Below are 16,087 nucleotides of genomic sequence, written 5' to 3' on the forward strand. Positions count from 1 at the left end.
TTATAGTGTCCTTCTCGGGTGCTGTATGCTCTAAGGATAGGTAGGGAGGGTCACTATAATCAAAACTAACGTAGAAAGATATGGTGCTTGTCCCGGTGCGAAGTAACGGCTCACCCTGGAAAGGATCCCAAGCTTCCTTGCTGCACGTTTGGCCATAGATTCAATGTATCTGCCGAAGTACAAATTGGACGACAGGTCCATTCTGAGTAGCTGGAGACAGTCGGCTATTGGTATGGATAGGTATATCACGAAAAGTCGGAGTCAGCTCAAAGGGATTCCGTTTTATGGAGAATAGACACGCCTGCGTTTTGGTAACGTTAAATTTGGCATCGCCCCAATCGGAAACTGCTTTGAATGTCAAATTCAAACGGCTAACCATGGACTCTCGACAAGACTGGATTTCCTCTCCACTGACCCTTGCATTGGTCAAATACCTATCTACAACTGTGTCATCATCAGCATACGCAAATGTACCTGGAATTAACATATCAATGATATGCAGCAGAAAGAGAGTTGCAGACAGTACGGAACCCTGAGGAATCTATCGCCATATGTTCGGAAGAGTAGCCTTCTAAGACCACTCGAATCGAACGTTCGCTCAAAAAATCCGAGATCCAAATGCAAAGGTCAGTCGGCAGCCCATAAGAGAGAAGCTAACTTAAAAGGTTTACGTGCCAGACTCTGTCAAAGGCTTTAGAAATATCCAAAGATACTGCAAGTGCTTCACCTTGCTTTTCTATAGCCTAGCTCCATATATGACAGGCATACATAAGCAGATCCCCAGTTGATCGCCCTCGTCGGAATCCGTACTGGCGATCACTAACGAGGTCGTTGTCTTCAAGGTACGACAAGAGACGGTTGTTAAGTACACGTTCCATAGTCTTGCGGAGTATGGAAGTCAACTATAGACCTAACTCAGTAGTTAGGTCTATAGTTGACAGAGTCTGAGAGCTCTGCTTCCCTTTTTCGGCACAGGTTGCACGTTTGCAAGCTTCCACGACCTGCGAACTACACCAGTCTCAAGTGAGAGGTGGTTCAGTAGTAGGCGAGTGAGAACAGGAAACAACTCAGGCGCACAGTAACGTAGGACTAGTACTGGAAATTCAATTGGCCCGCTAGCTTTTTTCACGTCTAGATTCTGCAGAGATCTAAGTACCTCTTTTTGGCGTATGCGAATTGGCGCCATAATGCAGCCAGCCTGAGGTAAGATTAGATCCAGACGCGAATTCTTTGCAAGAGTGAGGCAAAAAGATATGCCATGTCATCTGCAGTATAGGCCAGCGTGCCGTCCGGTCTCAGCAGAGGTGACACAGATAGGCGACAAAAGTTAGTTATTGATTTTATATTTAAAAATGTTTTGTTTAAAACATTAATTTGTCAGTTTCTGGCGTCGCCATTTTCACTACGCATACACAATATGGAAGCGTGCGCGTGCGTACGATCGGAGCACCTGATCGAACTGATAAAAATTTGATTACTATAGAGAATACATTATTTTATTTTTTCCTTTGAAAAACTATTTGTGTAACGGTTTATGTAAAAACAAACACCGCCGCCGACACTTTTTTGTCGGCTCCCCCCGCCGGTTGATCTATTATCGGCGCTCATGTCTATTCGTTGCACATTATGGATATCTATACGAAATAGGGCGCCTGCTAGAGATTTCTCGACTCGAGATATTTGACAAAATTCGGGACTAGACAAATGTCCTCAAGTATACGACAAGGCGAGAAATCCAGTTATCGATTTTAATTAGGTACTGAAAACTTAGCTTCACTATTCTATTTAACTTCTGCGATGCATTAAAACGAGCAACGCAACATATACTTTGTCTTCTATCTACTTGATATGGTTATATTTCTTTGAACAAAAAATTAAAAAGAAGATGCAGCAAGCGGCGGTGGCCGACGGCGTCAACCTGGCACACTTTATATCGTGCATACCTATTATTATAGAAGATATATTATATTCTCTAACAAATAAAGTATACATTTCTTTGACCGCAGTAAAGCTGCGTTACGGCATCCTGCCGTCGATACCTATGTCACCACGGGCAATACAAAGTGTTAAGATATAATATGTTTGAAAGGCAAACATATTATATCTCGGTTGTCTTACAAAATATCCGGACCAAAACCAATTTACGAAAGTTCATTTCTCAAATCGGTCCTACTGGGAATCGGACCCGGGACCAAGAGCCACGGAATTCACTCCGGGTCACTGCCCAGAATACCCAGGCCTAAACCATTTTAGAAAATGTATGTAATTTGTTGTTTATTATGTTTAATATTCATAGTTTATTAAGCCGATTTTTTAGTTTTTGAATTGATTTGAAATTCGTCGAACAATTTGAGAAATCGGGTATGAGAACTTTTGAAACTCGAGAAATCAGAATCTTAATGCGGAACAACAAACCAAATGTGAATTATTTTTCAAATAAGTGCCTTTATTAATGAACTTTGCAATTTGTGCAAAGTCACCCAGAACAATTGGAAAATAGGTACACACGGGTGTAAACAGACAGGTCTCACTTTTGTAAATACCTACGCATTCAATGTTTTTAACCGACTTCAAAAAAGGAGGAGGTTCTCAATTCGACTGTATGTTCTTTTTTTTTTTTTTGTATGTATGTTACGCGATAACTCCGGTATTTGTGAACCGATTTTCATTATTCTTTTTTTGGAAAGGGGGTACTTCCATAGTGGTCCCATTTTATTTTGAAGGAAATCATCCACCTCTAAGGGTGGCTGTTCACGCATGAAGATTCATTTTTATAAATAGCGCCTAACTTTAATTTAGGAGCAATTACTTTTAGCAATTATTTAGTTGACTTTGCTATTTATCCAACTCAAGGCGTTTTTCCCTCGATATACTTTAAGTAGTGTCGTAGTGATACCTATTTTTATTATCTCCAGTATCAAGTCCTGTATAGTGCCGAACTAGGGGATATTTCAATGAAACTTAGCAAATAGACGTACTTCCACGTACTTTTGAGGTCGGTTTTTTTAGTACTCTGTACTGAGATTATGGTTAAATTCTTTCGCCTTACGTCAGGGCTATAGCACGTCTGGGATTGCCTAAGTTTTGTAAAAAAATGTATTTTCTTTTTAAAGATATTCAACTACTTTTGTTGTTCTATTCTAGGAACAAAGTCGTTGCTTGCTTTAAAAGAACTTCGCCAAGTTATAGTATTATGTTTCTCTATGAGATTATCACAGACTGAAACCTGACTGACTGACTGAACCTTGCGTTCTACACTTTTCACTAAAATCTTTTATTGTCTTTTTAATAGTTTGTGATTTAAATATTTTATTAATTTGTAACCTATCAGTAAGTATCCAGATAAATGGGTGCGGTAGTTACTTGAAGTAAAGGATTTAAACTTAGTATGACACTTGGAGGGAAGTCTTTACGTTCTTACGCTGGTTCATAGTGATTTATTTTCGAGCCAAATTCCTACGTATAGACGGAGCGATAAGAGAGGCAGTCGCGGTTTTGCAGCGGTTCACTAAACTCGTGTATTACGTTGCCATTGATAAAGGTTATATTATTATAGCGCGAAGCAGTCTTTTTCGGAAATTAAAAAAAAACGGTTTGACAGGTAACCTCAAACATTCTCAAAATTTTTTCAACTCACCGAGGATTTATTATCGATTTGTGCTAATTTTAGCGTCTGAATGTAAAATAAATGCGCTTATCTGTTACTTGTTAGCTGTAATAAAGTGTTAGTACTCGAGATAATGTGCAATAAAACTTTAGAATCTATAAAATAAGTATTTATTGTGTGATTATGTCAATGTAAATAGTATTGTTTATTTACATGTGAGGAGGTGAGGTTTTTCATGATTTCTTCCAATATTTATTTATTTTACGTGATTAGTGAGTAATTTTACTGTTTATTCATGCATTTAGAACTTTACCTAAGGTCAGGGATTCTTCTTATTCAATGCCATTAAAATAAGTACGTGCGAATGTCAGAGGAAAACGTTTATCACGTTTGGTTTCCTACTACAATACTATATTGCTTCACATTACACCCAATACGTCTTTTCTAATGGCCTTTACAAATACAATTGTTATTAGCATGACTGACATTGAGCACACACAATATAACAGAGAAATCGCTTATGAAACGAAATATTGTACGACAATATTTCGGTTCATAAAGATGTGGAATTGAGAAAACAGTTTGAAAATTAAAAGTTAAATTTATTTTATTTATTTTTTTATTTTATTTATTTATTAACTAATAATAATATTTACTGGATCTTATTAATATTTTTATAAGTGGTGGGACAAACAATTGTTGCACCCGATGGTAAGCTACACGCCTGCCCATATTAGTTACAATGCCACTCAGAGTTTTAAATCGCAAATATCTGAGAAGCACTGACACTGCGCCTGTCACACTGAGACATATTTAAAATGCTATTTTATTAATTTTAAAGTATTTACTCTTGTCTACTATCTAGCCCTGTGGAGCTAGCACGACAGGGTGCGACTTGCTCTAGCGCGACGTAAAGCGTGAGTACTCTAAACGAGAGTAGCAGTTACACTTAAGTTGATCCTTTAAAATTATTGCGAATAATGTGATTATTTTTATTAATTCATAATACTTAATTATCCATTTATAAACGTCAATAATATTGGACTGATTCAGTATAGCTTTTTAAATTTCAAATTGTGTTTTCTCAATTCCACAACTTTGAGTATTACAGAAATCAAGAATTTTCCCACACTAATTTTTGTCAAGAATACACACTCTGACAATTATTAAGATTTTTGAAATAACAAGCCTGCTGGCTGTTAGTTTACTTCAGATGAGGCTATCAGCATAAAAGTGGTGTAACCCACTTTTAATTTTTTTTTTTTACCATATTTAAATGATACTAAAGTACATAATGATGCCGTACACATTATTCGAGTAATACAATAGGGTTACTCTTAAACAAAAAAAAAGCAACAATGGCCTGTGGTTTTTACAATTCTAAGCTTCTGCAACGTTAAATTACTTTGCTACTCGACGAACCCAGTAAATACTTAAATAGTTCAAAGTAGCTGCACTTGTCTTGATTATATTTTTTCATGTAGTTTGTTTTCCCACCCTCTCTCTGCATTAAATAAATAATAAAAAATAAATTGAAATGAACTTTATTTTACATGCAACTCAACTAAATTGCACACAATTATAGAAAAATTATTATATTCCTTCATACCACCAAAAAAATAAATAAAAAGAAGTAATAAAAGCGTGTCAAAAGGGTCCATGACTCAACATCTGAGGATTATGATAGCAAGTGCAACCACAGTCATGAACACCATGACCCAATACAGGTTTGACGTCTCTACAAGGGATCTGTAGGAGTTCTTGATTGTTAAATGCTCAACTTAAGTAGAAATATTAATTATTTATAAACAGCATCATTGAAAGCATAAAATTGATTAAATATAGCAAATGCTGTGAGTTTCTCACAGCTTATTGATATCACACAATTTTGAAAAGTGTTTGTTTGAACTAAGTGTTAGGAAAACCACCACATATTATTCTTTTTAAAGGCATTACGTTCCAGGTTTGCCGATTTGTATTGTAAGACAAGAAAAAGATGCATGTGACATGGGCAATTGCTTAGGGTAACAATTTTAAAATTATTTATAGTGTCATCCTTAGAGTTTGATCCGCTGAAACTAACTTGAGACTTTGGTTTTTTACAATTAGTTTGTTCTTATAATAAGTCACAATTATAGGCATCTGTTGGGCGAAGTCATTCCAACTTATCTCCAGTCCAACATATCCCATCTTTGCTCCAGTAGGCACGACAGAACGAGACTTGCGCGAGATTCTGCTATTCTCGCTTAGAGATCTCGCGCTTTATGTCGCTCTCGCGTAAGTCGCGGTCTACCGTGCTAGCCCTACAGGGCCAGATAGTGGGGCAAGAGTAAGTCCTTTAAAATTAAAAGTAAACATTGTCCTGTCTGTGGGTTGTAGATTTCTGCCATCCGCCAACTAAAACGCGGCTAAGTGAAAAATGGTCAAATATCCGTTTTAAATAGCAAAAAATAGGGTACAAAATTATCTTTTAAAAACAGTTAAAATTAGTTAACGTGTTCGACTTATCGGAACTTACCATAACGATGCATAGCTAAAATATCATTAAACAATTTCAGTATTCTAAAACTGGGTTATGGTTTTTTATGATATCTCAAAAAAATATTTTAGCACTTAGTCGCGATTTACTTACTTAGCGAAGGGCAGATATTTCCCCTTTGCTTTTACATGTAGAAAAGTGGATAGGTGTAAACAACTTAAAAAAAAGGAATATTCTTAGCTGGCACTCGGCAGATTTGAGAATAGACAATCAAAAGTAGTAGTGTTGGTTAGATTAGATTAGATATAGTCGTAAATATTTGATGTGTTTGATAGTAAAGACATTATTCATTAAGTATGATTTATTTGTTATCCATAAAGGCTTAGCGCCCAGTTACACGACGCGCCAGTTACCGCGCTTTCACGTACATCTGAATTCTATTTTTTAGGCATTAACATTTAAATTCCCCTGAATAATACAACCGCGCGGTCGCCGCGTAGACCAAAGACAAGCCACCATCGCCCGCGCGCCCGGAACGCTCATTTAAAACGTAAAAGCTAAATGAATAGAGCGTATTTTGCCCTGACAGTTAGAAGCACGCGATCGCTGCGCGGCGTGAGCGCGATGAAATTCGTGTCGAATAATAAATGAGGTAAAATGAAAAGAGCGACGGTACAAAAACCGATAATCACATTCTGACGTTCTTCTTTTTTAATGCCAAACGGTACATTTGTATGTGTCTATGAATAATTAATACTACTTGGCCCTGTACTGTCGTTCTCCATCCTACATCCACCAGAAACAATTATACTGTCAAAATAGTAAAAGACGCGTGATCTTTGACCTAGTAGGTCAATGCGCATGATGCAAATGAACCTTCTTTTGGATCGAGTATTACTTATTTGACAGTAATTGTTTCGGACGGAGAACGGTAGTAGACTCTCAGGTCCCATAGTTACGGTTGAGTGAGATAATAATAATGTACCAGACAATCACACCAATTGTCTGCAGCTTGATTTTGATTGCCTCTCCCGATCGGAAATTGCGTTTTTTCCGAGTCGAGGCGCATAATTGCGATTCCCAACTGGCCGATCGGAAACTTTGACATTTCTAATCGGAACAATAGTTGATTTAACTCACAAATTAGAAAGGTATAGTAGGAATCAGGTTCATCTTCTCGCTCGGAAACCCATCTGACTTCGAGACTACCCGATCGGTTCGATTCCGATTTAAATCAAAATCAGGACGCTAGTCTCAAACTAGAGAATAATTTTCTATACTATGAGTACCACAGCAAAGGAATTCACTCTGAGCACTTCTCAGAACACCCAGTTAAGAAAAACTTATTTCCTAAATTGATCCTACCGACAATCGAACCCGAGGACCTTCTCATCCAGTACTCACAGTGCAAAACGTTGGGCCACCGATGTCGCCAATGATGGTGATGGTGCTGGTCATAAAATAGTTATGTCTAATTTCAATGCAAATGACCCTATTCTATGTTTTTTTTATAACATCAAGTGACGAGACCATTGACTTACAATTATATGGACGTCGGGTCCGCACTAAAAAGCCTCCGAACTTATAGGGCGTTAAAATCGTATACAGAGCGTCACTCACGCTCTAGTCTTCGTTTGTTCGACTGATATTTGTAAACAATGGACGAGACGAACAAGTTGTGCGCCTGATGGTATGCTACACTATGCCTCTCCATAACAGTTACAGTGCCACTCAGAGCTTTAAATTGCAAATATCTGAGGGGCATTACCACTGCGCCCGTCACCCTGAGACATAATTAACAAGTCCCGTGTACCTGTAATTTCACCAGCACCCTTACCATTGAAAACCGGAACACAGTAATGCTGACATTACTGCTTGGCGGCAGAAATAGGTAAAAGTGAGTATGTCAGTTACCCTTTGTGATTAAAATTGGACATAACTGTTTGATGACTAACACCATCTCAGTCTGCTGTGATCATGGGGTAAAAAGCCTGAAACTTTGGTTTGTTTGAAAAAACAAATGCACGCGATATTAGATCCGAAAAAAGATTTTCATTTCGAATTATTTATTCTTATTATTATATTCTTACTGTCTTACAGGACATAAGTAGTATGACAAAAAGCTATGAGGATAATACCTCACGACATGAAAACAGGCGTGCACAAGCTGTGAACGAACCTCTAAGTAACAGGCGATTGGGGAGGCGCCACATATAGGACTAAAAGACGGAGAAATAGGAAAAATGAAGGCAGGTTAATGCCGGGTTCAATAGTCCTTCACTTGCGTTTTTCGCTTGGTTGCGTTGGCTGGGTACATGGCGTAGAAAACTGCCTTCCGCGCAAAGGCGTTCACGAGTCACCCGCTTTGCGTTGCGGAGAGACTTGCGCGCATGGACGCTGCTGTTCTGTGATTGGCCATGGAATTTGTGTGCAAAATTTAATTTGAAATTTATCATGAGCTCTTCGTTGAAGGAAAACATCGTGATGAAACCTGCACGTCGAAGAGGTTCACAATCCTCGGAAAACGTGTGAAATCGCCAACCCGCATTGTGCCAGGGAAGCGGACTACGGCCTAAACCCTCGCTTGAGAGGAGACCAGTGCCCAGCAGTGGACGTCTATATTGGTTGATGATGATGATGATGTAGCATGTCATAAATATATCTAAGTATCGATTACTATCTGTAGACAATAATATCATGTCAACAATTTGATTATTATTGTTATGTTCCAGAATGGGCAACACAAGCAAAAAACTAGCAGCAAAGTGTGCGCTACTGACTAGGGAGGAGCAGAAATTCATAGCTAACACGTTCCGCGCTGCTAGTAAGAACTCTGACAAGATCCGAGAGGAGGACCTCATCGTGAGTGGGAGATTAGACGCTGAATTGCTTGAAGTGTGTTGGTTTGAATCCCACTTTTTAGTTTTTACGGTTGGTGTCAAGGGTTCTTTAATTCAGTTGCTCTCCAATAAACAACAAAATAACAAATATTTTTGTACCCCTTCAGTATGATATCACCATCGAGTATATAACCAGAAATAGAGACGAAATGTCATTTAATTTGTTTGAAAGCTATTCTGTTAAAACATAACTGACAATGCGCTCCGATTGGCCAGCCCGAATTCGAAACAATTGACGGGTGTCGACAATTGTTTCACTTCAAATCGACCTGTTTAACTATAACTTTGCTATTACGGACGAAAATTGCAAAATTATGCATTTAATATTTAATTACCACAGACATATTATATCTAGATATATGTCTGTGTTAATTAACAATGAAATATGAATCTGTTTGTTTTGTAATTAGATGTTTTGCTGTTTTTCCCACATCCCCTAATGGAACAGCCCCCATTGTCAGAGATATTATCTTTATTACAATAAATACAGAATATTTTTGGAATATACGGAGACGTACACACAGGTCAGTTGTTGGCGCTGTACTATCAGTTTTCTAATTTGTGATTTCAGCGCAAACGACAGTTGATATTTAAAAGTGATATAAGGTCCATATACCTGATGAGTTGCCAGGGATGGATGGCCCTTATTTCGTGTCTATTTCTGGTTATATACTCGATTGATATCACAATCGATATTTGGAACGGTTTTTCGAAGTTCATCTGGTACATAAGTTTTACAGTGACCACATTTCACATTCGTGTGACATTGCAAGTTGAATCCTGCCAATTAAATCCGACGGATTCATTGTGTCTTTTGGCCCCTTTGAATACTTCATTCCTACTGACAGTTGTCAGATTGAGGTTTCCTGAAGTAAGCCTATGTAACAATGACAACAATATCGTTTAGTTACAAAATGGTCCTTTTCTGTTTTAAAATGTTGCAGCTCCATCGATACTATCAAAGATTTTGCCGACGTAAGGAAGACACGCGTTTATTACTAATTTGACCGGTTCATTTCGGTGATAGAATTCGCTGCTACTTTTAACTTAACTTTTTAATTCTGAAGTGCTGAAATGGTCTAGATTCTCGACATTTAAATTTAGTTTTTTTTAATTTTGTTGTAATACCTAGTTCCCATAACATCTTACTTCCAAAAGAAAATACTGAAATGTTTTGATTTACTTGTGTAAAGGAAATATTGATAACGTGAAAGCATGTACAGAAGGTGTAAAATAAAGCTCCAAAACACCACAAGCTGTTAATGCGTTTATTTTTAAAATACCATTATGTCCAGATGAATTTAAACTATGTTCTCTTGCCACCAACCCACATCCTACATACAAGTTGTGAGTAAAGTTTTGTCCGCATATCTTTTACTTAGTAGTTAATCGTCTACCACTTAAAAGAGAATGTCCCCGTTGTATTCCGCACTACTATTCCATTACATATATTTTTATTAAGTTTATATTATTCCGAAATGTATCCTCTCCTTAAATATTCTCTCTTAAGTTGTCAAGTAAAAGTATTTTAACCTTATATGTGTCTCTTAGTCATTAGTTCAACTTGTATGTATTTAACATTATTTAGTTTTAATTTAGTCTTATTTGTTTTCAATTTTCGTCGCATACACCCCTTTTATAATTGGCCTTTTTTATACAAGATGTAGCAAATTTGTATAACTATATAGCTCACAATAAATTCGATTAAAACTGAAGATTAAAATAGTCCTTCCATTGTCCATTACAGTGGAGAGGTGGAAAAATGTTTTTAAACTACCAATACGATTTCTTTATTTTAAGCAGAATGAAGATATTTATTTACATTTATTTCATTTATTTATTTCTCCGCGGATATACATTCATACTTTTTCTAAAGACCTTGTCAACCATTGACGCAAGGATCGAACAAACACAAAAAAAAAGTTCCTTCGACCCGACTGGACTAGAACCAGCGATTGTTGCCTCAACGTGGCTACCGCTCTGCTAACTGGGCTACGGATCGAGCCCGCAAATCTTACAAATTTCCTTATGTGCTTGTTGCGGATCTTTCTATTGGGTTTAAATTGCGTTTTTGCCATAAAAGCGAGCTCACGTAACTGCATGCAACCAACCATGCCACCTTAGCTCAGGTAGCTTAGTTCGCGGTGTGAACAGATGTATGAAAACATACTGCGGCTACGTGAGCTAAAGCTAACTTAGCTTCCCTCGTGGTGTGGCCTGCGCTAAAACGTGCAGAATGGTTATGTTAAAATAACGAAATCATATTGACTGTTTGAATACTTCTTGTTTTCGTTCACTTTAACGATTCTTTTGTTGAATTTCACAAAATTTTAATATAAAAGATTTTGTTTTTCCAAAAATACGGAAAATAATAAAGTTTTTCTTAATATTTGCTGCTTCTTGGTATAAGCAATCGATGTTGTCATTCTCTTATTACTGAGGCACATTCTTTGTGTCTGTTTCTGGCAGAATTTTCAACGTGTATACATACGTAGTTTAACCGCCATGAGTTCAGCCTTTTCTTAGTCGTGAGTGGGGAATGCTCAAAACCAATCCTAAATGATTCGGCCCTCCTTATCATAACGAAAGTAATCGGCATTTTTAGCGAATGTGAGTTATTAATATATCTGGGGTTCTTACTCTCGTTTTCTGTCCGACATCCGTCCAAAACAATTTTTTTTTTTTTATATTACTAAGTAACGGGACGAACAAGTCGTGCGCCTGGTGGAAAGCGACACGTCTGTCCCTAACATTTGCAGTGCCACTCAGGGCTTTAAATTGCAATGATCTCAGAGGAACAAGTTGACAAGTCCCATGTGCCTGTAATTTCACCAGCACCCTTAATAGGTAAGGTAAGTACTTCCCTGGTCAACTCTTTCACTGCTACTATAAAACAATTATTGTCACATAAGTAATACCCGACTAAATTAACAGACATTATCAAGTATGAAGCTTCATTCGCATCATGTGTTTTTTAATTTGGTCGAGTTTTACTTACTTGACAGTAATTGTTCCGGACGAATGCGGGATGGAGAACGAGAGTACAGGGACTGGAATCAGGGAAACGAGATCTACAAGCCCTTCAATAATAATAATATTTTATTTCAGAAAAAGTTTACATAATTTTTTAGTAAGACTTAGCAATTATGGTACTTATTTACATCAAAATGACATTATATAATAATTATACAATGCCTTCATTTAAATTACACCTATGACTCGAACCGGTTCACGAGCGTATCAATATGCTGTTCCGGCTACCACGTAAACGGTGGAGAAAAGAGGCCGCTTCTTTTAAAGAGGGTGTTTTTACATCTTATTTAGTGTCAGTTTTATTGTTATAATCTATCCAACCATTTATTTAATTTTTGACATAGGCATGCCTCGTAGTTCCGTAATTATTGACATACAACCACAGACACAAGAATGCACTACTTCCTGGACTCTTTTCTTTTTTAATTTTAGTGAAGCAACGTGCTTTTTGCTCCGATATTTATCGAGCCAACAGATTATAAAACGAAGATTATTCAAGTTGACAAATTTTATCTGTCTAATAAATTGTAATGAAATGAAATCAGTTATAAATAATTATAATAAGTTCTTATTGTTTATTTTATCTATTTTATCTTCTTTTTTGCACTCGCTCACTTTCAAGATTAAAATTTCTTCATAAATAAAATCGATTGTTACGAACAATCGAATCGGAAACGCATTACGAAATCATTAATTGATTAAAACTCGAGCTGTCAAAAGTTAAATAAATGGTTGGACGGAGTATAAGCAAATAAGTGTAATTGATATATTTCAAAGAAAATAAACTTAGATGCCAACGTCTCGAAAGGAACCAAAATGCAAATGCGTTTAATTATGACAAGAAGGGCAGAATTAGGTCATTTTCGTACAGTCAATAGCACATCAATATTGACACTTTGTACTTTGGACCGTTCTTATCTTAAGCGGCATAGAGTTGGATTTAAGTGTTAAGTGTCAAGCTTGACGTGCTCTTGACCCTGTACAAGACGTCATATAAATCACTTTTTTTATAATTATAATATTAATTACCAGATAAAAATTCTGTCAGAATCAAATATGTTTCTATATTATTTGTCCAAGTATTAAAAAGGTGGTGGTTTATTCTATTACAATTTTTATTACAATATGTCGTTAACTGTACTTTTTGCTAATGTGCTACGTTTAATTATGTGAGTACTGTATTTTGATGTATGTCCCTTGATCTCGTGAGTTGTCATAGCAGACGGAGAATAGATAATTGTATTGCTAATTCAAACCAGACACACTTTGATAGTATAATGTAATTTAAACAGTAGCTTCTGGAAATAATTGCATCAATTTTCATCGAAGAAAGTGTAGTAGTGATTTATTGTTGAACGTATATATATCAGGCGGTATGAAAATATTTTAGGTTTTTAGGTAATTCAGCCTCTTATGCGTTAATTTGCAACGTGTATGTTTTATCTGGACTATGGCCAAATCGATTAAACTCCATTAAATAGCAACTACGTAAACGCCATCAACATTTGACTAATTCAAAATGCGTGGTGCAAGTTTTTGACACGATCGGAAAATAAAAAACACTTGACTAAAATACATAAAATTGGATGCTGACACGCAAAAAGAGGTACCAAATCAGCTTATGTTGGTAAAATAAAGACCAGACGACAAGCAGCGATTTGGCATTAATATCTCCTTTTTGGAGTTTTTGTGAGTTAACACGTTATTGCTTATCATTCAATTATGAAGACATTGTGCCCTGGTTAGACTCAAAAATAATTTTCAGTGTTTTAATGAGATTTCCACCGTGCTCCATACACCTGATTAGTTTATAGTCTTCGTTTACGTCTATACGCTTACTCCAACTCGCATGGGGCCAGTTTGGAAAACTATGGCCGAGTACCCTCTGCTTAGAGAACTGCCTTGAACTCCGTCGCATACCAGCGCCCGCCGCCGCGGTATCCTCTTGCATGCTCTTCAATACCGCAGAAAGATATGCGCTGCGATACTCCGAAGTCGGTCTGAGAGCATTGACATTTTTACCTTATTATAATTGTGATAACATAAAATATGCATTGATAAATTTAATATCCTCCTCATATAATATAGCCTTTTAGTCCGCCGGTTTGTGCTGGCTCCTATACGGGCTGATGACATTATCAAGCGTACCTACGCTTACATGGAATCAAACAAATCACCACATCGGCCTAAAACCTTCCACTTCAGAATCTGGGGCATGATAATGAAAAATTTACATGGCAGGCAGGCGGTTTCACGGTTACAATAAACCTGAAATCAACACAAAGAGCTGACCTCGTCTTTGGATTCATCCACTCTACTATGTAACCAGCCACAAGTCATAATATTGTACCAATTTAGACTGTGTATATATTTGCACAACCCTCCATAGTCTGGCATAACGATCTGTTGTCCCAGACAGTACGTGCCTGGACTTTGACGTCAATCCTCTACAAACATAACGCAGTGGGAACAATTGGTGCGTGGAGAATTTCAACCTTTGCGTTCAATATTGGATACATAGGTCATTTTTTTAAAATCTTTATTTATTTTGGGGCTTTGATCGTTATTGAATATGTCAGCGCTGTTAGAAGAACGGTACACCAAGAAAACATTTAATAAAATCTTGACAGATAAATCAAAATACTACCTAACTTGTATACAAAATCTCCGCGCACTACATGTAGGCTCCGACAAAACAGATTGAAACCATACAACATTAAATATACGGAAACCAGCCTGTGCAAATAACATGGCTTATTATAGCGCACATGATTAAGTGTGTATATCAGACTGTTTTTCTTGTATCGCACGCATACCCATAACGCTCAGAACGCTCGTAAAGATCTGAGGAGTACTATCACTACGTCCGTCACCTTAATAATAAAGTTGACAAGTCCCATGTGCCAACAGTCATCAGCACCCTTACCATTAAAATTCGAAATGGAGTAATGCGTACCTTACCTAAAAAATCATTCATGCAGTTCAAGTCTGCTTATTGGGCCTTCTATGCGCAGTGCGAAATATCTTGGTTTATTTGGTACTACCACTGTTCTACCAATATATACTGCAAAAAAATGGTATTGACATTTTCGATTCAACAACAAAGACAGCCAGTAAGATCAAAACTGTAGGTGATTTAAGATCTCTTACCCCGTTGAGGATACCTCCTTGTCTGTCTCTGCAAATGTCTAGAAGGCGGTTACGACGTCTTTTTGTTTGCCAGCTTCTGATTCATGTTTTTTTGAGTGCTTTACTTCTTCCATGTCTCGTTTAAGTTGGTCGTCAATCATTCTATAACAATACCCCAAGAAACAACATTCCACCTATTCAAAGTCCGCCATAGAATGTCTCAGCGCAGTCTATTTCAATCGCGACTTCGCGTTAACAGCAACAGCTCTAAATCAAGTCGCGTAAACTGTTTTACGATTATGACCACCTCCCTGGAGATGTGAAGCATAAGCTGTAGCGAGTACGGTTTACTGAACTTTGATCTTGTTTCCTGCCGGTGGCAATTACTATTGAAGGTTTTGGGATAGCATCACTTTGTCCACTTTACCGCTTTAAACAGAATTATCAGAAATCTGTGTCTGTCAATCCAAATCACTCTAAAGGTTCTTGAGCTATGTTGTTTGCTGACGGTCTTGGAATCTAGAATCACACTGAATAACAGCCTGAAAAACTATGCATGTTCTTTCGTTCCTGTTTTCGACTATCCTAAAGCAATGCCTTGTGCATGAGGATTCACAAAATCCCGATTCTAGAAATAATGGAGTCATTTGGATCTTCTTCCTCTCCATATTCTAGCAGATGAGACGTGTTTAGTGTGATATACAATGACTTGAAGTTGGGATCCGTCTGACGTTTGTTACTTATACAAATCCATTATCGATCGGTTCGTAACTAATCGAAGTTTTGACACTTGGCCAGCGCAATATCCGCACGTCAACTAATATGTTGCATTGCTATTCCTGACGCATAAATTCGCTATAAAGTCGGATCTGATATTTAGCTTCATCATTATTAACGGATGTTGGGTAAGAATGGCGCATCCAACAACGTCCTGTCAAC

At 37.3% G+C, this 16,087-nt stretch overlaps 1 protein-coding gene across 3 annotated transcripts in view; it reads left to right on the forward strand.

Moving 5' to 3' along the window:
* The first annotated feature begins 8,819 nt into the window (after positions 1–8,819).
* Positions 8,820–16,087, forward strand: part of LOC113239806 (TLD domain-containing protein 1) — a 41,827-nt gene continuing 34,559 nt past the window's right edge. For 2 of the 3 annotated variants that reach the window (XM_026476945.1, XM_026476944.1), the window contains exon 1: positions 8,820–8,948. In XM_026476945.1, the coding sequence (XP_026332730.1) occupies positions 8,820–8,948 (129 nt within the window). Of the gene's footprint in view, positions 8,982–16,087 lie in introns of all 3 variants that reach the window. The other variant, XM_026476943.1, reaches the window with a different exon arrangement.

Source organism: Hyposmocoma kahamanoa, unplaced genomic scaffold (assembly GCF_003589595.1).
Source record: "Hyposmocoma kahamanoa isolate Upper Pololo Valley unplaced genomic scaffold, ASM358959v1 116, whole genome shotgun sequence".
Classification (NCBI taxonomy): Eukaryota; Metazoa; Arthropoda; class Insecta; order Lepidoptera; family Cosmopterigidae; genus Hyposmocoma; species Hyposmocoma kahamanoa.